General features: G+C 38.2%; 1 protein-coding gene across 2 annotated transcripts; it reads right to left on the bottom strand.

Annotated features, from left to right (window-relative positions):
* Positions 1-268: 268 nt before the first annotated feature.
* On the bottom strand, positions 269-23151 carry CARM1_1 (Histone-arginine methyltransferase carm1; the record flags this gene model as incomplete). 2 transcript variants are annotated; one of them, XM_051212550.1, is made up of 10 exons in its annotated part: positions 269-4021; positions 4876-5533; positions 6906-7040; positions 8637-8738; positions 10728-10928; positions 19597-20035; positions 21134-21360; positions 22650-22796; positions 22832-22997; positions 23033-23151. In XM_051212550.1, 10 exons carry the CDS (start codon positions 23149-23151, stop codon positions 4005-4007), a joined length of 2211 nt encoding a protein of 736 aa, XP_051072738.1. The 2 variants fall into 2 exon arrangements, with proteins under 2 accessions (XP_051072738.1, XP_035586544.1); XM_035729443.1 differs by lacking the exon at positions 269-4021 and having other exon boundaries at positions 4787-5533.
* Positions 23152-24208: the final 1057 nt, after the last annotated feature.

Below are 24208 nucleotides of genomic sequence, written 5' to 3'. Positions count from 1 at the left end.
GTTGTGGCTGACTGACTGACTGAAGCTAAGTCTAAAGCAACACTCCAGTCATTGTATATTAAGTGCTTTAAAAATTGACCCATTCGTAACTGATATGAATATGGACATTGCTATTAAATTTCCAGATGATTAGGCTATTAGTAATATGTTAAGTATGAGATATGAAGGCTTAGTTATTTATTTGTCTTCAGGTAAGTATAATAACTCTCAACTGTTGCTGCTACATCGACGTGGTGGTCAGGCTCGCCTGTCGTGATGACTCAGCCGACCTATATTGGCTAGAACACATGTTCATTTACGTCTTACCATATCAGGCAGGTCGGTTGAAGAATGGTAAGACTGAAAACAGCAAACCCAATGGCGAAGTCGTACTGCTGACTGTACAGTTGTGTGACGGCATTAAGGTCTTCCCCTCAGACAACCAGCATGACAATGATGCTGCCTTCCCACAAAAATGCACACCTCGCCTTATCTTATGGATTTCCAACTCCAGCGGTAAGGTCACAACAAGTACGGAGCTAACATGCAAACCTCCCACAAAAAGGTCGTGTGACTGGTCTCAAGCAATTGTCCCTTGAAAATACAGTTACGCTCTTTGGTCATTAAGACAAACTCTAACCCAATTTGTTTTCCATGTATCTCGAAAAGAACTCTTCCAGGGTGTGGGCAACCGGGAATTGATAACCACTCTCATACCTGTAACAACATTCAAGACCACTGTAACAATAACTCCTAACTACGCTTCGATAACTGGGTACCATAATTTTTGTCCTACCTAACCCTAATTATTTCAAAAGATAAGCTTGAAAGAAAACTTTATTGTTAGAGATTAAGTAAGATTGATTCAAGCATTATATTACAGTTACAGCAACTCTCAGAAAAGAGTGAAAAATTCTAAGCACTAAAGATACAGATCAATATGAAAACAACACCTTTTATCACGATGAAGAACAACTTTCGTGCAAAAGTTTCACGTGTAAAAAGAGACATGAATTCAAATTTACAAAATAAGAATCAGTAACATTGTCAACATTGATTCTAAGAAAGAATCGAATTTCAATTTCTAGAGAAAAACTTTCTGACGATTCACATCAATGTTTTTTTTTTTGTGAAATAAATAAATAAGACTGAAAATTACAATTTGATACGATCAATAAGCAAACAACAGTTTTACACTTCAGTGTAGTTTAAATTAAAACATGTTCAATTGTATATTAATATACTTGGAAACAAAACTCAACATCATTAAGACATTCATATGTTTCTTGCTTAAAAATAAAAGTTAAAAACTCACATTTAGAACTTAATTTTTACTGTCGATCAATATGAATGTTATAATGCTCGGTTTTACTTTGTCTAATGTTATAACGGTTAATTTTTCCACATTTACATGTATGGGACGTTAATTTACTTAAGACGAATATCTACACTAGATTCCATCCCAGTGTCTTGAACACAACTCAGATCAAGAACAAGTGGTTAGCCACAACGTAAATATATTTCCACACTAAAAACCTGACACAATCTAACAACAATGAACAATCAATAATAAGTGATAATAATAAGGATAGGGGAATATATAACTCATCTGACACACCTGTCTGACTATGCAAACAACCAATCATTATCACCTACGCCCACACATCAATGAACTAGCATAATATTGAAAACGAAAAAATCCTAGACAACAATCAGCTACTCACTGATGAAGAGGGCACAGTAACCAACATGATAGGGGACACAATGTACATGTGTATCAGCATCAAACTACTCAATAACCAGTAGTGGATATGTTGGACTTTGTCATTTAGTAATATGCAGAGATGACTGATACCATCAATGAGTTCGCTTACAATATTGATCAAGGCAATCTAATGTTAAGTCAATAATGTGAACAACCAGAGCCAACGATTTAACGACGTCAAGCTAAGCTCGAGAAGTGAATGTTTTAAAGTCGTTCTGGTGAAAGAACTTCACTGTCTACTGCTGAGTACCAAATAATGACGAAATAGATTTACTCGTATTGTAAGAAGATTTAATCGATAATGCGTCGCAATTACAATTTCGTCAGTAGTTTTATACAATGCGAAATGTACCCAAAATGAATTCATCCCAGCAATATATGAAATAAGAATTTATTTGCGTAAATCGTTGAATAAAGCTTCATAATGATCTGTAGTTTTGTTAACAAAAATTATTTTTAAAATAAATAATTCTTTAACCTAAAATACCAATGGAATTTGACGGTGCATCAAGGAAACCTACTCAAATATTCAAGACAGTGATCGCCAGCTCTTCGTTCAAGAGCTCGCGCGCGGAACCAGTAGGTCCTGGGTTCGAATCTCGCAGAGGGCGAGGTCGTGGATGCGCACTGCTGAGGAGTCCCACAATAGGACGAAACGGCCGTCCAGTGCTTCCAGGTTTTCCATAGTAGTCTAGCTTCAACTGACTCATCATCTTAATCATTGAAATTACTATAATATCCACAAAACCCATCTGATAAAATCAAACTGTCAACATGTTGCTTCTGGTTTTTCATAGCTGTTTTACATTCAACAATAAACTTTAAAGCTTTGGATAAGCAAAAAAATCTACGATATATAGCACTCATATCATATTATCTCGCCTATCAATATTGGAAACCTATAACTACTCTCATCGTTGAACATTTTAAAATGGATCTATTTCTTACATGATAATGAAGATATTTGTTTACTTGGGTTTTGATAGATCGGATACTGATAATTATTAGAGTAAAACAATAGAATTGTCAATTAAATCCCTTAATACTCAATAATGATCATGAAATATGTGCGCTTGTCATTAAACAGTATCTATTGTTCAACAAACAATTGACTAACTGTCAACACAAAAGTCATCAAGTTTATTCATAAAAGAGTGATTATGAATAACGAAACTGGATTAATCAACCCAGAGAACTGCAACTACGGTCAGTAACAACGTACAACTTTGTACTTACGTACATCAGTTCGAGTTGCCATACCACATTAGCACAGAGATGCAGTTGTCGATTCAACTGCAACTACAACAACTTGAAATCTTATCCATCCACCATCTTATGATTTTGTGAACCAACCAAAGGCATTTTGAATAAATACATTTTTTTTTACATTGATCGCAATAAAATGAATATGGATATATATATATATGGATGTTTGCATATATCAAAATGGTACATAAGAAAGAAGAGATTGACTAGTAATGAAAAACAAACAAACAAATACCAGCTACAGTAGTGAGAGAAAAATTGTTCCAAGCGATATAACACACAAGAAGAAGAAAAAAACACGCTCCATCAGATCATAGTTAACAAGAACTTCTTTTATTCTTATAGGTAACATTATTGTTAAGATTGAAAGTGGTTCTATTTTGTTCATAACATAGGTTTATTATTCATTGAATTCACTTGTTATTCCGGTCTGTGCAAATGTACACAAGCACATCGATATAGTTGATAGAACAAAGGTGATTAGGTTGATTTTCTTATCACGAGAAAGTAAAAACGTTCAAATTGATTGACCACTTACATATAAAGATTGATAGTGAAATAAGGAAGTTTCTTTTTCTCATTTCTTGCAATGATTATCCTCAATTATTTGACCAGGAATTTCATTGACAATAGATAGAGTAAATGATGATAAAGAACAATGAGAATATGTTACCTATAAAGATTGTGCGTGAATTAGCTTGCATGTGTATATATAGTGAAGTGAATAAGATAGAAGCATAAACTATATAACCGTCCTTATTTTTACTCTCACAGAGAACACATATGATAGAAATGATAAATAGATGCACACAAAAAAAACGAACAAACAATTTCCATCAAAATATCAGAATTTACGAAAATGCCAAAGGTTTATGTATATATATAAGATATTGTTTTACTGTGTACACCACATATAACGAACGATTGTATAATGATTAATTCTCACATACATACACTCTTAACCGTCGACTATACGGTTATAAAGAGGTCGGAATTATTCCTGATGTATTCCTATTGGAAAAAGGAGGAGAAAAAAAATTGATTTTCAAAAAAATAATAGAGCAAGCAGGTTGGTCAAGAATATTCTTCCGAACTATATGAGAATATTGAAAAATGTAAGATATGAAAATACAGTCAGTCAGATACAACGTAGAATCAGGAATATACGTGCATTGGTCCAAGTTGCCATACCTCATTCGCACAACAAGATGAACACCAAATTCATAGAAGTAGTTAATCCAATGGTAATAATATATAAAAGAAAGATTACATATAATGATATAGTACAGGAAGAAAGAAAGATATAAAGCAATTTTAATCTCATAGTTGAAGGGAAGATAGAGAGTGTACACACCTACGCGATTGTGATCGATTCTGAGCCATGTCACCCACGGGCAACAACCATTGATTACGATAGTGATGCGGACCCCAACCAAGTAGTCTGCATCTACCAACATCGCTCAGACTAGAAGTTAGTGACTTCAAACACTGATGCTAATTTTTGGTTTGGCTGCCCCGAACTTTCTTCCAACCATCTCCAACACCAGTCAGCATTGCGCGACGTGGTAATCGGTGTTCAAGCATATGTAACACGTGGCCTGCTAAATTCACAAATATTAACTAGTCACTTCGATCGCTTACAGTTCATGTCTTCTTAAGTTCCTAATTATTCGATTTTTGCGAATACAAATCAGCAAGCCACTACCTGCCTACACAGAACAAACCAGGAGTCAAACACTTAAAAAGACAAGTTATATTTAGCTACCACTAAACGTTTTAGAACCCTCTTTTGTGTTGGTCACGAAAAGTATAAGAGGACAGTAACATAAAAATCCAATAAAAAAATGTTGTTTTAGAGCAGATACCTGAATTCCAATTTTTGCTAGGATTGACCACATTATTCATTGCGAAACAGGAGTCTCCGAAATTCGAACTAATAACAGGGTTGTAATACACAGATTCATTTGTATGAATTCCACTGCCAGAAACATTTGTCAAAGGTTCAATAACGGGAGTAGCTGAAGGAATGTTTACTGATCTGAGCATTGAAGAAGCAATCTGAGAATGATTCGATGTCATAAAACGACCAAATTCTAGTGAAGATTGATTAACTGGCTGAGGAGATAATTGCATAGAATGTGGTTGATTTTGTAATAGATTATCGTTGGCAACTGCTAAAGGGATTGTTTGAACAACATTTGGAATTGAACCAGTGGCAGCAAGAAATCCAGTCGCTTGATTCATTGTATAAACAGGACTATTTCGATAATTTATTTGTCCGCTATTATTATTAGGCATACCAACGCCACCGACAACCGCAGCCGCCGCTGCAGCCAATGATATAGGATTACCATTATTGACCATAATTTGTGATTGCATCTCCATTTGTTGTTGTTGTTGTTGTGCACACAGATTAGCATAATATGTCTCCGTCGGTGAACGAACATGTGAACCAGGCGGTGGTGCTGGAGGATATCCATTGTATCGAAAGTGTGGATTTTTCAAATCTAAACTATTAACAATCTATGATTGATGATAAACAATAATAAACAATGATAGATAATAATTTAATGTGATGATCATTATAATGTTAAATATATGTGATGAGATTATAATTTATGGATGACGTTTGTGAGATATACTAAGGTGACCTTGAAAAACTTCACTTCCCAAGATCAAAATAAGGTTATGAATCAGTGCTAGAAATCAGAGAAAGGGTTTTTATCACCAAATCACATCAACTCTAATGTAAAAATGCTATTCATTCAGTGATATGAATGAATGAATTGCGAGAAAAAACCTAAAAGTTGGTTTGTTCCTAAATTATAGTCTCATCGTTTATATAAATATGAAAGGTGACAAATTTTTATCAAAAGCAGTTTACTATTACTGTATTCATAGAATGTCAATCATAGTGAAAAAAATTCAGAACCCGTTAGTGGAATACCATACACCACTATCGATAGTAACAGATATGCACATATGCATCCATCTATGTGTTGTTTGCAATCTTTCAACAGACTTCGTCATCATTAATTTTCGTATATATGGTAAGTGGTTAGCTAGCAGTATTATACAGGACGTGTATTTCGTCCTGCTTGAAATTTTTCAACTGAATGCACCTGTACTCCAGTGTTCATGTTTACGCTGGAACTCAAACTCAGTACTTTTCACTTCGAAAGCCCAACGCGTTAACCGCTGAGTCAAAATATTCAGTCAGTCAGTCAAAATATTCACTAACCTGTTGAACGGAAACGAAGGTTCCCACATCATTTTATTATTATCCTTTGTAGATTCCCTTTCATTTTGTTTTGTCGTATCCAACGTGCAAATTGCTGTACTCTATTGACTATTTTGTGTTAGTTATAGCCATTTATATAAATTCAGAATGTAGCGCAATGATAATATTTACAATAAATAATCATAATAATACATTATAAAAGGTTTATAGAAATACTAAAACAAATAAATATAACCAATCTCTTTTCGAGCTTTATTTGTCTAAAAACCAATACCTAACTTTATATAGTGCGAGTGGATTTATACAGTCACCGAAAGAAATCACATTTGCAGTCATATATTTATTTGGCGTATAACATGAATTACCACCGTATACAGACAGACCAACATAAGTGTAGTTTTGTATGTCAGTCAGTCACAATGCAGAACCTGGTACGTATGTACATCGGTTCAAGTTGTCATATCCCATTAGTAAAGATGAAATTTTCAGGCCAAATCCCAGAATAGTAGAGGTAGGTAGTAACAGTATCAGTCGTAATAGAAAAGACTGTACATCGAAGATGTAATTCAGGAAAATATAAATAAGTAAAATAGAAGAATCTTGTATAAAAAAAATAAAAATACCGAATATAAAAAATACTGTATCATGATATACCTTTGTTTCACTACCAGGAACTATCAGTTCGATTTGAACATCATAGGACTGTCTAGAATTAGCATGCATAAGAACACGTCCATTAAGTGACTGACCTTCTTGAACGAATAATGGTGTTCCCATAAGACAACGCACCTAATTGAATGCAAGATGATAATAATAATAAATTATCGTTCTGGCATTTTTAAAGATTTGTGGAACTGAAGCATTTTTGTGACAAGAAAAGTTAACTAACACATATATGAGTTCAAAAAAGTATAAAACCCTTTAGTATTTAAATAAAAATTTACTATCCACACTCAATTTGAGAATAAAAGGCGATGGGTGCACCTAATCTGTAGGTTTACAATCTATATATACATACAGAAAACTATGCTAGCTATATATCAATTTAAAGAATTATTATCTAATAATCTGGACTGTGGCAAGCCCCTACATGGAATCTTCAAGGCCAAAGGAAAAGAGGAAGACCAAAGAACATATTACGCCGAGAAGTGGAGACAGACATGAGAAGAATGAACAACAATTGGATAGAACTAGAAAGGAAGGCCCAGGACAGAGAGAGTTTGGAGAATGCTAGTCGGCGGCCTATGCTCCATTGGGGGTAACAAGCGTAGGTAATCTGGACTGTGTAAATTTCCTTATAGGTATTTTATTCAAGATAGACGCTACATGTATGTATTTCTCCTGAAATCTTCCTCTAAATCGTGAATATCATACTTAGCGATTAAAACTTTTCGTTTCCCTGTTTTTTTATCATTGTTGTTCGCACTAGAAATAAAGAAAACATTTTACTCCTGATAGTGTCACCTTTTCTCTGACTGAACTCTTTTTTCTTTTACCGATTACAAATTGTAATAACTATAAATGGTACATATTTTGCACCAAAATTTATAATCTTTCTAAATTGTTTACGCCTATTTTACTTGCTATTGTATTATGGATATCACTGCTTTACATAGTGAATATATTGTGTGCAATCTCACTATTTGTTGGAGATGTTAGATCCCCAGAACTCACTTGGTAAATACCTTTCTTTGTAATTTTATTTTAAAAATTTGAATTCCTTGTTTTCGCGCCGAAAGCGCCCATTTTTAAGTTCATTTCGTATTTCCCACCTGGGGGAATCTTAAACGCTACTGGTTCGTTATCTCTTGGTATGCCATTTTGTAACGCTTCCGAATGACAATTTTATGATATATATATACGTTTGATTTGTGCCCGTCGTAATTGCTCGTGCTTCTGGCTGTTTGCGGAATATATTTCCCCGTTTAGAACATGGACTTCTCTCTCTAATTAGCGGAGCTGGAACGCATCAGAATAGCTAGCTTATTGGTCTTTGGTCCGTTCACAGACTAGGTGAATTCGTAATCGTTTCAAACATATCACTATTTTGTAACCTTGCTTTTTCCTAACCCGTAAGTAATAGTACATACACATTGTTATCACTCAAATTATACGGAATGCAATTGGTTTTCACGTTAACTGAACACATGTATACAATATGAAACACCAGATCGAACATATCATCAAATCAAACTCAATGATTATACTAACCCATTTTCTCTTTAAGCTAAATACTATTGTGCATTTATTTGGACAACAGTGGGAAAATTATTTTTTATAAATGAACCTCCGTGTCGAGAAGGTATAGAAAACTGACAAACGTAATGCGCACACATATAAAGAATAAAATTTGCTAAAACTTATGATAACTTTCTTTTGTCTTACTTGATACCAATGAGTAAGTGGTTCAGTTGGTGCAGTTGACAACCAAACATCTCGCTGAGAACCTAAGAAACCAACATCAAACCAAAATGCAAGGCCATGGATCTGGATTTGTACCGAACAATATAGAATAAATGGGAAAAAGAAGTGTAAAAGTTACAATCAGCTATAGAATAAGTTAGTATTTAAAAACATTTACAGTTCAATATGTAGGAGGATGACTACGATAATTCATATTTCCGTTTACATGCTAAGATGAGATCGAATGGAGCACAGTTTCCGTGTTGTGATTGGTCTTAAACGGTGACGAGTTCTAATCTCTCAATAACCCTTGCATTTGCGTGAGCGGTATATTACAATCTATTTTAATACATATTTTTTTAATCAGCTTTAATAAAAACTATTCGCTTGCTTTACAAAATGGATGCATCTGTTATGCAAACGATTCTTCAAACTTAATAATGCAAATTAGTTTTGTTTATTTCAAATAATTTCACTAAATTTATATTTACTTGAACGCATAAATATTGGTACAAGGGGGTACCGTATATGTATGCGCCACACAAATCACTTGATTTGTTTAAGGGCTGTGATACTGCCCGGGTGCTCAGACCGAAGCAGGTGGTTTTCTTAGGGGGCCACACCCCGGACCTTCGACCTAAAGGTCTCATCCACAAGGCAGTGGAGCAACGTAAGGAGATACAGTTCGATGGTAGCCAGTGACCAACAATAGGTTCAACGCCATTTGTTCCCGCAGGATCCTGGAGCCCATGTGCACTATTGGTTTGGAATCACGGTTTTCCAACTCTTCTAGGTGAGTCTTCCATATCCACAAACCTGGTTAAAGCGCCGGATATTCGCTTTTCGTCCTCTCAATTCTGTAAACAACAGTAATGCCGTGAGAAGGCAGTGAGTAGAACTTCTCTGGCAGAGGCTATGGTACGCGTGGCCATGTGAGAGCATTTGGAGAGGGTGAGCTGCCTCTCACCACCCTCGGTCATACCAAGGCATAATCAATACACATGTTATCCATCATACGATCCATTTGACTTATTGTCGCCACCATTTTTAACGAACTGTTACCACATTCGATGAGCTTCTTGAAAACGTATACTGAAAATGATAAAGCCCTATAATAAGTGGGATTTGATGAATTTAAAAGATCTTTTCGTTGAAAGGAATTAATCATAAGCTACTTTGTTTTCTATCTAATGATTGAAATATTTAATATTCAATTAATGAATCATGAATTTAGACCAACTTTTATCTGATAACGAAATTTTGGACAATTGAAAAGAGTAACGTTATTAGCGATTATTCGATAGGTTTAGCTGAGAAACTGACGTACAGATTACATTCCTAGATAACTAATTTCAATTACAGTTATTTTTAACATACCAAAAATTTTTCACGCAATGACATTCTGCAGTGATTTTATTTCTATCATAAAAAAAACGAAAGAAAATTTATATCTAATAATTGAATTCATGAGTCAATTGAAGCTAGACCACCATAGAAAACCTGGAAACACTGGACGGCCGTTTCATTCTAACTTCATCTAACTTCAATTGACTTATGAATTCAATTATTAAATTACTAAAATCTCCACAAAACGCATCTCTGATTAAAATTTACATTATTCAATTCATCAAATATATCTTATAATAATGTCGTATTATGATGTAGTGTAAGTTTAAATCAGTTTTGAAAATGTATAAAACCATAAACTGATGTAGACTAAAATATAAAGCTTATATAAAGTTACGTGAGTCAATATAGATGAGACTATTTAGCATATTTATGAATTACACTATTATTGATCAATTTTAGTTAATTATAAGGTAGTAACGTAAACTTAATAAATTTCTTTAACCACAATGAATTAAATATTTTAATACAACAGTGTTTGAGAGATCCCAAATGTGTTCTCTGAATTACTTTTCATTGATGTACTGAAACACATACTTTCGATCAAAGAGTGTGCATACCATACGGACTTGGGTTATTTTTACAGCAAACAGTAATAAGAAAGGATTATAAACATACAAAGACACTTTATTATTTAAACCAATGAAAAACGGAACAAGAACTTACTGTAGAACAGGTTGTAATTTGATAATTTAGAGGAATATCGATTGAACTTAGTTCGGATTCGGATACAGTACGGAAATCCACTTTGTGTATACATGGTAGTGCTGGACAAATACCAATATCAAAAGTGTCGACTATAGGTTGATTGAAGTATTCCGTAACGGCAGCATTACGTAGAGCAGTTAGATCCATGCCATGAAAACTCTGGTTTGGGGAGAAGTATGTGTAATTAAAAAGCCGGTGAAAACATTAACGACTATGTAATGTAATGGTATACTTTGGAGAGTGAAGACATTATTAATAGGATTTGGATTAGAGTTGACTATTAATACTATCAATCACTAAATACACTGAGTAGTATTATCAAGAGTTATAAAATAAAAATTAGAAACAGTATATTAATAACCAACGCAAACATGCAATGCCCCAATATATATGTTTTTTAATACAAATTGTACTCTATATATCTTAACATCACACAGATGAAACTGGTGAATAGAAGTAAGAAATGAAATTGTAACGAAAAGATAATGAATGGTGACAACAATATTCTTTCTAACTGGACTCATTTTTAACACTTGCACACACAGGATTAAAATCTAAGACGAATTGCTTACTCCACATTATGAAATAAATCTAACTTTATTACTAACGGGTGAGTTATTCATTTTCATCTAGGTTTACTGTCGGTCCCAAAACAACACAAAAGATGAGGGTTGGGCATAGTGTCAGCAACCCCATCCCGTAGAAAACAACCTTGCGGAAAAACCATAACCAGAAAACACAATTGCAATTCTGCCCTCCGAGTTGAACGATCTTCATTCAGAATGCCTCATAGTTAAAGCCGAGATTCTTTGGAAGTCCTGAGAACAAGAAGACTGCAAATAATAACAGCTGAACAAGAGCAGATGATGTCAAGGCATACACCGTATACACTGAAGCAAACAAACAAGTGACGAAGAGCATTAGAGCTGATAAGCAGAAATGTGTGGAAGACCTAGCAAAGACAGCAGAACAAGCTGCAACAGAAGGAAACACCAAACAACTTTATGACACGAAAAAGAAACGAGCAGAGAAATGTAGTAAACCAGAGAGACCGATCAAGGACAAAGAAGGCAAGACAATCACCGAGATTCAAGAAAAGAAGAACAGGTGGGTAGGACACTATGAAGAACTCGTAAATAGGCCAGCCCCATTGGACCCGTCAGACATCGAAGCAGCACATACAGATACTCCTACAGCAGTTACTCGACCCAAGATTGAAGGAGTCAGTACGGCCATCAGGCAAATCATGTGTTGGAAAACGGCACGACCAGAAAACATACCAGCTGATGCACTGAAGTCAGATATGGAAGCGACTGCAAACATGTTTGACATTCTACTCAGAAAGATTTGGGAGGAAGAACAAGTGCCGACAGACTGGATAACTCATCATGGTACCAGAGGAAGGAAATCTGAGCAAGTGTAGGAACTACAGAGGCATCACACTACTACCAGTATCAGGAAACGTTTACAACAGTGTTGTTAAACCGAGTGGAAGTTTCGGTAGACGCCCAACTTTGAGATCGACAGGCTGGATTCCGTAAGAATCAGTCGTGCGTCGACCAATGGAATTCGTCAGTATACATCAAATTCCTTGAATGAGAAAGCGTTTGATAGCGTGAATTGAAGAACATTATGGAACCATCCTCGATACTATGGTGTGTTTGAGATTATCTTCAACATCATACGGAATTCATACGATGAACTACACTGTGAAATCATGTATGGGAGACAGCTGACAGACGCATTACAAGTGAACACCGACGTTAGACAAGGCTGCTTACTCTCGCTCTTTCTCTTCCTTCTAGTGGTTGACTGGGTTATGAAGACCTCTACATCTGAGGAAAAGCATGGAATACAATAGACAGCTTGCATGCAACGAGACAACTTGGACTTTGCAGATGACCTAGCTCTTCTGTCTCATACACACCAACAAATGCAGGTGAAGACAACCAGTGTACCAGTAGTCTCTGCATCAGTAGGCCTCAACGCACACAAGGGAGAAAGCAAGGTTCTCGAATGCAACACGGAAAACACCAACCCAATCACACTTGATGGAGAAGTTCTAGAGGAGATGGAAGTCTTCACGTATCTGGACAGCATCATCGATTAACAGGGAGGATCAAACGCAGATGTAAAGGCGAGGATCGGCAAAGCGAGAACAGAATTTCTACAGTTGAAGAACACGTGGAACTAAAAACAACTGTCAATCAACATCACAGTCAGAATCTGCAATACGAACGTCAAGACAGTTCTAATGTATGGAGCTGGAACTTGTAGGACTACGACAACCATCATCAAAAAATACAGGTATTTCTAAATAGCTACCTGCGCAAGATACTCAGTGTCCGTTGACCGGGTGCCACCAACAACGATCAACTGGAGGAAAGAACAAACCAGCTTCCAGCTGAAGAGGAAATTAAGAAAAAACGCTGGAAGTGGATAGGACATACATTGTGGAAATCAAACCGCATCACGAGGGAAGCACTAACTTGGAATCCTGAAGGGGAACGGAGAAGAGGAAGACCAAAGAACACACTGAGTCGGGAATCGGAAGCAGACATCAAGAGGATGAACAACAACTAGAAAGGATTGTCCAGGACAAAGTTTAGTTAAGGATGCTGGTGGGCGGCATATGCTCTTGCAAGAGGGGTAACAGGCGTTAGTAAATCATGGAGTTTGCAAAAAATTGTCTATTCGTTACTGTGAAATCGTGATCAGTTTGCTTATTGATACTACCCAACCTCGTTATCTGAACTGGATTTTATTGGATTTACTTTATTGCAAAACAAATCAGTTGAAGAGCGACAAGACTTAAATAACTGAATTACATGAACGATGTAATAAAGCTGACTCTCAGTGTAGCGATAACTACTCGGAGAGATTAAAATCACCAAACCTAGAAAGTAGAATAACCACGCACTTTCCAAAGTTTGAGCAATCAAGGAGTTCATTTTCTGTGCAACTCCATTTGAATAACTGCCGACCCTATTTTTATTTATTCATTCATTCTCATGCTTGATGACCACTTCTGATGCTTCGAGCTTTCGAGATGCTAAATATAGACTCCTGAAAACGCCATCCAAGCAACATACGGACAAACAGTATCGCTCCCGACCGTTGTTGCTACCTTGACGTGGTGGTCGGGCTTGCCTATCGTGGTGAAGCAACCGAGCTATACTGACTGGAACAACCGTTCCTCAAGGTCCTACCATGCCAGACAGGTCGGTTGAAGAGCGGTAAGACTAAAAGCAACAAACCCAAAGTCCGAAGGCGAAGTCGTACTGCTGACTGTACACAGGTGTGACAGCAGTAAGGTGTTTCCTTCAGACAACCATCATGACAGCGATGCTGCCTTCCCACAAGGAGGGATGGGGTTAGAAAAGGTTGACCCTAAAAATGCACATCTCGCCTTATCCCACGGATATCCGTCTCCGGCGGTAAGGTCTCAACAAGTACGGAGCTAACACAAAAATTACCCATAAAAAGGTCGTGTGTGACCGACCTCAAGCAGTTGTCCCTTGGGCACCGTGGTCACGCTCTTAAAACACTAAGACCACCTTTAATCCAATTTTCTTTTCAGGTACCTCCAGAAGAACCCTTCCACAGTGTGGGCAACCGGGAAGTGATAACCGCCCTCATACCTCTAACAGCACTCAAGACCACTGTATTCATAATCAACCTCCGTCTTCACTTCCTATTATTCCTCCTACATCGACTTTCACCTCTAAACTTCCTTTTTCGGTTTCCTCCTCAAGTGTCACCACAGCCAACGATTCTAGTGCCTAAAACACTGTCTAAGGTCTACCGAAACCTCGCCCCACACTACACATTGGAGTCTTTAACGTACGCACCCTATGTCAAATCGGTCGACAGGCTTCTCTGGCTGTTGGGTTAAACGGCTTCGTAAGAACTCGGAAGGATAGAGACACACGTCGTTGCCTTTTTGTCGTTTCTGCCTACGCTCCCACCGACTGCAGCTCAGATGAAGTGAAAGATGAATTTTACAGAAAGCTATCTGAACTTCTTCAGAAAGCTAAACGTCCAGACATAGTACTCGTAGCAGGTGATTTTAATGCCCAGATAGATAGTTTAAACTAAACAGAAAGGCATTTAGGTGGGTATTTTAGTATTCCGGCACAACGAACAGATAATGGTGATCGTCTGCTGCAACTGTGCTCAGACAATCGTTTATTTTTAGCAAACACAAATTTTAAGCATAAGGAGAGATATCGTCTAACATGGCGACCCCCTACACCAAACCAATGATGGACTCAAATAGACCATATTGCCATCGGTCATCGTTGGAGAGGGTCGGTAGAAGATTGTCGCTCATTCTGGAGTACCTGTTTGGACTCCGACCATGTCTTAATACGGGCACCCATCTGCTTGCGCCTCACCGAACGCAAAAATGCCACACTAAAATTTTATTTATTTATTTATTTGAACACATATATATTGGCACAGGAGTGCGCCAAATATATATGCGCCACACAAAACAATGAGAATTTAAGAAGAAAAAGAAAAAAAGTGGGGAACGTACAAAAAAAACGATAACGAAAAGATTGGTGTAAGGTAGTGTAATAATAATAGTAATAGTAGGGGAACAGAAGGGTACAATCAGAAGAAATCTTTCACTTAAGGAAGATACAACCACTTTTATGAAGAAAGTAAAAGAAGGTTACAGCAGGATCGCCACTGGCTTCTATTCTGAGCCATATCTGATAACGTTTCTAGCCACTGTGTAGCACCATCTCTCAGACCCCAACCACGGAGTCGTGAAGGACCAACACAAGCCAGTCCTTTGCAGCTTTCTTTCATACCACGACACCATGTCATATACTGACCACCTCTCCGCTTTCTCCAACCAGTCCCAGAGTCGGCAAATAATGCATGACGTGGAATTCTCTGGGACGACATTCGTAGAACACGTCCAAGCCACCGAAGTCGGTGTTTCAAGATGGTGACACCAATTGCATTATCGTCTCCGTGCCCGGACACACGATGCCGAACCTCTGCATTACTAATATGGTGTTGCCACTGGATGTCAGCAATCCTTCGGAGACAACGATGATCGAACACAGAGAGTCGTCTAACGTCCTCAACTCGGAGAGACCAGGTTTCACAAGCATAGAGCAAAACTGCTCTCACCGACGCGTTGTAAATCCGACCTTTTACAGCCAGACTAACATCACGAAGGCGCCGAAGATGGCACAGATTGGCATAAGCCGCTCTGGCTTTCACTATACGTGCATTGATCTCATCGCTCACACCCCCACCAGCACTTATGCAGCTACCCAGATACACGAACTTCTCGACTATTTCTATCTGCTCACCATCCAGGGTGAGTACAGGATTAGGATCCTGCCAGTCTTGTAGAAGTACTTTGCATTTCGAAGGTGCAAAGCACATACCTATACTTACGGACACTGATTGCCAACTGATTAAGTGCGGATTGCACGCCTTGGGCATTATCGCACAGTAAGACAATATCGTCCGCATACTCAAGGTCGAGAAGTCTTTCTCCAGGCAACAGATCCACACCACCATTACTTACATCCATCAGAGCTGTTTCCAGAATGTCATCGATGGCAAAGTTGAAGAGGAATGGTGAGATTGGGCAACCCTGCCTAGCCCCACTGCTCGAATAGAACAATGGAGAAAGGTGGTTGTATGCCCTCATTCTGCCTGAGGTGTTTGTATATAGGGCTTTTAGGATGTTAATAAACTTCTCAGACACACCCTTCTTCAATAGACAATTCCAGAGAACAGTCCTATCCAACGAATCGAAGGCAGCCCTGATGTCAAGAAACACTACGATTGTTGGCCTTTGAAAAGTATGACGGTGTTCTAACATTTGGCGGAAGGTGAAGATATGATCAATACATCCTCTACCAGAACGAAACCCAGCCTGCTCCTCGTGAGTCAATCTTTCTAGGGTTTTGAACAACCTACGAAGTATGACGGAAGCCAATAGCTTGGACGCAATCGAAAGTAGACTTATCCCCCGATAGTTGTTACAGGAACGGCGTGAACCCTTTTTAAAGATAGGGACAACTATCGACTCATTCCATGACGTTGGTACACTCTCTAGTTCCCAAACCTTTGTAAACAACGTCGTCAATTCCTTAGTCAGAAAGTCACCACCATCTTTAAAAAGAGTCGGAGGTAAGTCATCTGGGCCAGGTGATTTGTAACGCTTCAAGAGTTGGAGTTCTTTGCGGACTTCCGTCTCATTTGGTGGATCAGTCGTCACCGGCCATGGAGGGCAGGACAGTCTGACCGATGTTGCCGGAGCAGCAGGCCAGTTGAACTGCCCTTCAAAAAATTCTGCCCATCGTCCAAGACGTCGATGGATGTTAGTGATTGGCATCCCATCATCCTCGCAGATTGTTTCGCTCACACCAGACTTCTTGCTGCCAGTGGCTCGGATGAGCGAAAACAAATCAGATCTAGATTAAGCAAAAGTCTATGGAACGACCGTGAGCAGTGGTGGATAACGAAAACAAGAGATGGAAAAGGCGGCGGTTATAGGGAACACAATATAGCTCTACAGACTAATAAAAGAAACTGGAATTGATAAGTCAAGTGTAAGTCAGACTATTTCGGAAAAAGACGACACTCCCGTCTGCTCTCAGTCCAGACGTTTAGAACGATGGGCGGAACATTTCAGAGAACAGTTCAACTGGCCTTCAGCTACTCTACAACTACCCTCCATTCCAGACAGTGTGAATGGAAGATTGAAGTAGGTCCCCCAACTCTAGCAGAAGTTCAAAAGGTTATAGTTAATCTGAAACGAGGAAAGGCAGCTGGTCCAGATGGATTGACTCCAGAGGTCTTTAAGGATGGTGGTTCAATTTTAGCGATTAGGTTGACTAATATTTTAGCTAAAATCTGGGAGTTAGACGTTATTCCATCTGACTGGTCACAATCACTTATCGTCCCAATATATAAGAGTGTTAAAATCATCCTATGACAACCATAGAGGGATTAGTTTGACTAATATAGTATCTAAAATACTAGCCACGATAATTATCAGACGCTTAACTAAGACTTGTGAACTGCAAACACGAGAGAATCAAGCTGGCTTCAGACCTGGTCGTGGCTGCATCGACTACACATTCACCATTCGTCAGGTTCTAGAACATAGGCATACTTATCGGCGTCCGACAATGGTGGTCTTTCTTGACTTAAAAGCAGCATTTGACTCCGTAGACCGCGAGATTCTGTGAGTGAGATTCTATGGCAGTGTCTGTCAGTGAAAGGCGTACCTCAGAAGAACATAAACCTTGTGAAGGCTCTTTACTCGAACACTACCAGTCGAGTCAGAGCTTATGGCGAACTGTCATCTGCTTTTGCAACCTCAAGTGGTGTTTGGCAAGTTTGTCCACTATCTCCATTTCTGTCTAACTTTATCATAGACCTATTGATGGAAATAACATTCTCGTCTACTGAATTCTCGGGTATTGATCTTCTTCCAGGAGATCCACTTATCGACTTAGAATACGCAGATGATATAGTCCTGTTTGGTGAAGACGCTGACAAAATGCAGTCTTTCAGTAGCACTGAGCAACAATGCCAGAATATTTGGAATGCGCTTCTCTCCCTCTAAATGCAAGTTGTTGCTTCAGGACTGGTCTGCGTTAACACCTGAACTAAGGATAGGGAGTGGAGTAGTCGAACGCGTTGACAACTTCACTTATGTTGGAAGTCTGATCAGCCCTAATGGGTTGGTGTCTGACGAAATCTCAGCACGGATTCGAAAAGCTCGTTTGGCTTTCGCCAACTTACGTCACCTATGGCGAAGGCGAGGTATCCGTCTATCAATAAAAGGACAAGTATACTGCGCGGCAGTCCGTTCTGTTTTAATTTACGGCAGCGAAACATGGCCATTAAGAGTAGAAGACACTCGTAAGCTACTAGTATTTGACCACAGATGCCTTAGAAATATTGCTGGCGTCTGCTGGGATCACCGGGTAAGTAACAGTAAGATTAGACGCAAGGTTTTAGGACGAAATGATGGTGAATCAGTTGATGAATTTGTGAATCTACATCGATTCAAGAGGTTGGGCCACATGTTACCTATGCCTGAACACCGATTACCACGACGTGCAATGCTAACCGGTGTTGGAGATGGTTGGAAGGAAGTTAGGGGCGGCCAAACCAAAACGTGGCATCAGTGCTTGAAGTCACTAACTTCTAGTCTTAGCCATGTTGGTAGATGCAGACAACTTAGTTGGGGTCCGCGTGACTATCGTAACCAATGATTGGAGACTCTGGGTGACATGGCTCAGAATCGATCACAATGGCATAAGTGTACACACTCTCTGTCTTCCCCTAAACTAAGAGATTAAAATCACTTCATATCTTTCTTTCTACCAACTAATTCTTTCTTCCTTATATACAATCTTTCTTTTATATATTACCTCTGAATTAACTACTTTAATGAATCCGGTGTCCATCTTGTTGTGTTAATGAGGTATGGCAACTTGAACCGATGCATATATGTGCCTGGTCCTACGTTGTTGCTGACTGACTGACTGAAACAGTATCGCTAATATTGAGCGTTGGAGAGGACCAGTAGAGAAATCCAACTTCTAAGGGTACAATATTCGATAAACACCTGCAGTTGTTTAACCGACCACAAACAAACCAAAGTATGGAAATCTTTGAGTTTAGGTCGAAGATAAGAATATCAAGTACGCAGCCAAGGATAATTTGCAAGGGCGAGATAACTGGAGAGTAACAATTAGCAGAAACTAAAATGATAATGCCTTTACAATTTTGTTGATGTAAACGAATAAAATAATTTGAAGACTACTAAACTAACCTGTTGATACCAAAAGTTAGCTTTCCCGTACTGTTCAGCGAAGAGTGCCTCATCACTGAATGGAACAATATACAAATTTGCTACAGACGGGAACATTATTCCGGGGCAAGGTAATGATCTATTAGATAATTTTGTCGCGCCATCATGTACCTGATCCTCTATGTCAATATCTTCACAGTCCAACTCATCAGTTAATACTTCATCAGAATGCTCAGAATCTGACAACTGTTTGACATATGGTGATTGATCATCTTCATTAAGTCGTTCATGCTCACGTCTGTTCTGCTTCTTTTTTAATGGCTGTCGAAGATGTGGAGCTAGAAACTTTCTTGCATGAACATACGATTCTAACATTCTCTCGTTGTATAACATATAACCCATTGGCTCAGATATAATGACATCCACTGGTTCGGGCAAAGTGATTTCTTCTATTTTCCCACTAAGAGTAAAATAGTTTTAGTAAGTTTTTGAGTGATAAATTTAATCTAAGTATTGAAAAGTGTGAACTTTATTTCTAGACAGGTGTATTAAGCAGAATGAACAAAAAAATACCGATTTATCTCAAATGTGAAAAGAATTTCACAAATTTAGCTTCAAACTAAGTGCCAATAACTTGTTTAACTAAAGTGACTCGTAAATAACAAGTGTAGAAATGACGAATGGATTGTTGACATAGTATATGAGACTTAAATTCAGTGTTGGTGTTAGCGGGACATAGACTAGATTAAAGCATGCTCAATGCACGATTTCTTTGCTGCACGCTGATTGGCTAATTCTTATCCAGTCAGCACTAGTCGATAGTTGGAGAATACTCTAGAATCTTCTCATGTGAAAACTATAAATATACTGACGTTTTCTCTATTGTGCTTCTTACTTGCATCTTACTTCCATCTAACCTTGTTATTTGGAATATAATCTCTTTCCTGTTCAACCGTGTTCTGATTTGGGGACTTGTCGAGTGATTGGTGTCCGAGAATACTAAGCGATAGGAATAGCTGGGTCATAACCGTAAGAAAGAGATTATAACAGTTGGTAACTTAGTATCACGGTACGAACTTTATTAGCGCCCTAATAATATGGTCGGAGAACATTAATAAGGTACTAAACGTCTCGGTATACTGGTACCCCAAATATAAATATAAATCAGTAGTGTCTGAACTGGCGATTTTTAAAATAGAGGATTATTGGAATTCAAATGTTTATGAATGATGCAATTCAGCTTGAATTACGTATGTAGTCATCATGATAATATCAATACCATATATCGATATCCAAATGTTGCACAAGCAATAAATACGCACATTCAAGTTGATAAGTCTAATACAAGGCATTGATGAGGTACTTATTTTGGACAACTTTAAAAATGTACTTAATTCCCCAATACTTCATTAAAATCATTAAATAGTAGTTGTTTACAATTTGCGCTTTTGCTTAAATCGACTATCTAGTCGGAAACTTCGTGGTGTAATATATTGGCTTTGATGAGATTTTAAAACATTAGATAAATAATCATAAGCAGTCATAAACTCTAACTAACCTGATGACAACAATGCGTCCCGCCAATTTATTTGCTTGAACTAGACTATTACAATGAGTAGCCATATTAGATGCTTCAACAGCATAAACCCTTGTTGCACCAGCTTGGATTGCGAAGAAGCTCAAAATTCCTGAGCCAGCTCCAACATCCAATACCACTTTTCCGCGAAAGTCGGCGGAAGCATTTGCGAGAATAGCTCTTTGGTAGGTTGAAGTGCGAATATAGTCCTAAGAAATATAAATCAAATAGAAGTAAACAAAGTGTACACTAGTGAACCATTACAGGAAATCAAAATAAGTCGGAATAATGTCCAGAAACCCATTGTAGCTTTATGAACAATCCACAAGTTATGCAAGTGTCAAACTCATAAAGTGCAAATAGGAATGAATTAGTTACATGTTTGTAAATGAAACCGTGAAATGTTTAGTGCCTAGAAACGGGACGGGTGGTTAGCTTTATTGAGTTTGGAAGCTATTGTTAGATGGGTATTAAGATGTTGACTTCGTTTTCGAGCAACAAGCGAAATGCATGTGAGTGATAATCATTTCAAAAAATCAATAATTGAGTAATTACACATCACTACCTGCATTCAAAACGCCTTCAGCTGATAAGTCAAAGGTCACAAATAATTAAGGTAGCAACATATGAACTAGTGGTTACATTACAATACAAACAGGTACGTTTATTACAAATGACATTAATTAAATGACCGTGTAGCCGAGTTCTAGAGATTAATGCATGTGGTGGATGTGTATGAACGTCAATGAGGATAATCTGAGTTTATGTTCTAAGGCAGCGTCAAAAATGTAGTTATAAGGAAAAAAAGACCTTCGATTGTAGGTTAGTTTACAGTGAACACGTCTAAGCAGAATGTTGCAGCAGTGAATAAGTTTACATTACTGAATTTGAATTGAGAGGAATTAGCGAAGTAAATGTTAAGAATGCACGTTGGGGATGGAAAACAAAAGAATCTGATGAATATAGAAGATTAAAAAAGAATGCATTCGTGCAGATACGATTATACTTGCAATTTTGATGCGATAATTTGCCCATGAAGGTACACTTCTGACACGCTATCAATGCCCTTAAACAGTATACCATTCAAAACCTTCCGAGTACACTTCCATGTTCTGTACACTTTGAAGGCCAAACAAACTACATGTTTGCTTACATAGAAGTGTGTGAAGATTTAGGGTTTGAAGTGATGGGTTAAGTACAATGAAACTGATGAAAAGATGACACCAATAGGGTACATTGAAAGTATCGATAGACATCACAAACTGCTTGACGCAAATTGCATTTCATTGGCCACTTTATTATTATTAAACGGGCCTGATAAGCAGTTACCGAGACCTTTTAATTTCTCTACATTTTCTTTTGAGACTAGTACTGGTTACAACTTTCAGTGTACTAAAGCATGTTTAGGTTCACAATCCAGGTAAAGAATAAAGGTAAGTGGTGCGATACTCAAAAGGAATAACTTATCAGAAATTCTGAAGAATTTCTGAAAACATACCTGCATCATATTTTGTTGCTGACTGATGTAACTGTAAAATTGGAAATATTGTACTGCAGACCAAGAGTCAGTACGCTTATCGAAAATGGAAGTGCGGGTCTCTTTCTTGTCCTCTACACATAGCGGTTTCAGTAGACCGGAAGAATTCTGTGCAATTTACTTACAAAACATATAGCACTTACTAAGAAGCTACGGACATCCCCTGGAGAATCGAACCCCAACAAATAAGTTGTGAAGACCGCGTCCCCGACGCATTTTTTCGTACAGACAGCTACTGTTTTTTGTGAGAAACGATATATATTAGCCAGAGAGGAAATATGGATTTCCCTGACGGTCTCATTATCCCTACTTTTGTGGCAGTGAAAACACTCCAATGCACTTACCGAAGAGAAATCACTTTAGAGTTTCTCAATCCAACTGTCAATCCAGTTCCGAGCGTTCGACAAGTGAACTGGGCCTCATCAAACATACGAAGCTCGACATTATGATACTCCGCTGACATGCCTGCGCGCCAAACTCAATTTCCCCGGGTATAAATCAGTTTCAGTTTCAGTTTGGGAAGGACAGGAGGCCTGATGGCCTGTATTAGTCTTGGCAATGGTGGTCCCTTAGTTGATCCAACTTTCTTTTGAAAGAATCGACGGACGGAGCCTCAACCACGTCCTGAGGTAATGAGTTCCACTCGTTGGTGATTCAATGGGAAAGTCGATAGTCAGCTGACAAGTAATTTGTCCTGGGTTTGTGAATTTTTTTGGAGTGTCCTCGTAAATTCTCTGTTTTGGAAGACAAGGAAAATGAGGGCATATCAGGTGCGAATTAGGCACTAAGTAATTTGAAAACTGTAATCAAGTTGTAGCGGTAAATAAATCCCCAAAATAAATAGCTCTGTAAGTTTTCGACATTGGATGCTGACCATATGTTTTAGTGGACTCATCTAGCTGAAGGCGCTCGGTCAGGCATCCGCACCAGATCACGTGTGGTAACGCCGTGCTCAACATCAACCGCAATCGCTAGCCAGATTAGATCAGAGAATTCCGATATATTGGTCATCGCCAAATATACTCTTCCGATCTCCTCGACTCTGTCTTTTGATTTCTCTGGGTGGGAACGAAATAAATTAGAAGGTGTTACTGTTAGAAGCGTTGTCAAACACTGAATACCTGTGACATCATCATTGGTGAGACCGACGTGATCTGGTACGCCTAATTGCAACTGTGAGTCTGTTCCTTTTTGGGATTTTTATATATCATTGCCTTATCTTTTTATTTTTTTTAAACATTGTGATTTTTTTTCGTGTTTTTTCTTGGATATATATATATTTTCCCCTCGTTCATTATCGTACTTCATACTTCATCATGACTGAACAGACACCTAAAGTACTCAAGCTTAAGACTTTGTCCCCGCCTTCGTTTCAACTGATGCCTTTCTGGCCCGACAACATCGAAGACTGGTTTTGCTACGCAGAAGCCGACTTCTCCGAGCACGGCGTGATCGACACACGTGCACAATTCCTCGCAGTAGTCAAGGCACTACCGCGCGAATTCAACAGGTACGTAACA

The sequence above is a fragment of the Schistosoma haematobium genome, chromosome ZW (assembly GCF_000699445.3).
Source record: "Schistosoma haematobium chromosome ZW, whole genome shotgun sequence".
Classification (NCBI taxonomy): Eukaryota; Metazoa; Platyhelminthes; class Trematoda; order Strigeidida; family Schistosomatidae; genus Schistosoma; species Schistosoma haematobium.
The sequence above is the reverse complement of the archived record's forward strand: the minus strand, read 5'-3'. Positions and strand labels throughout refer to the sequence as shown.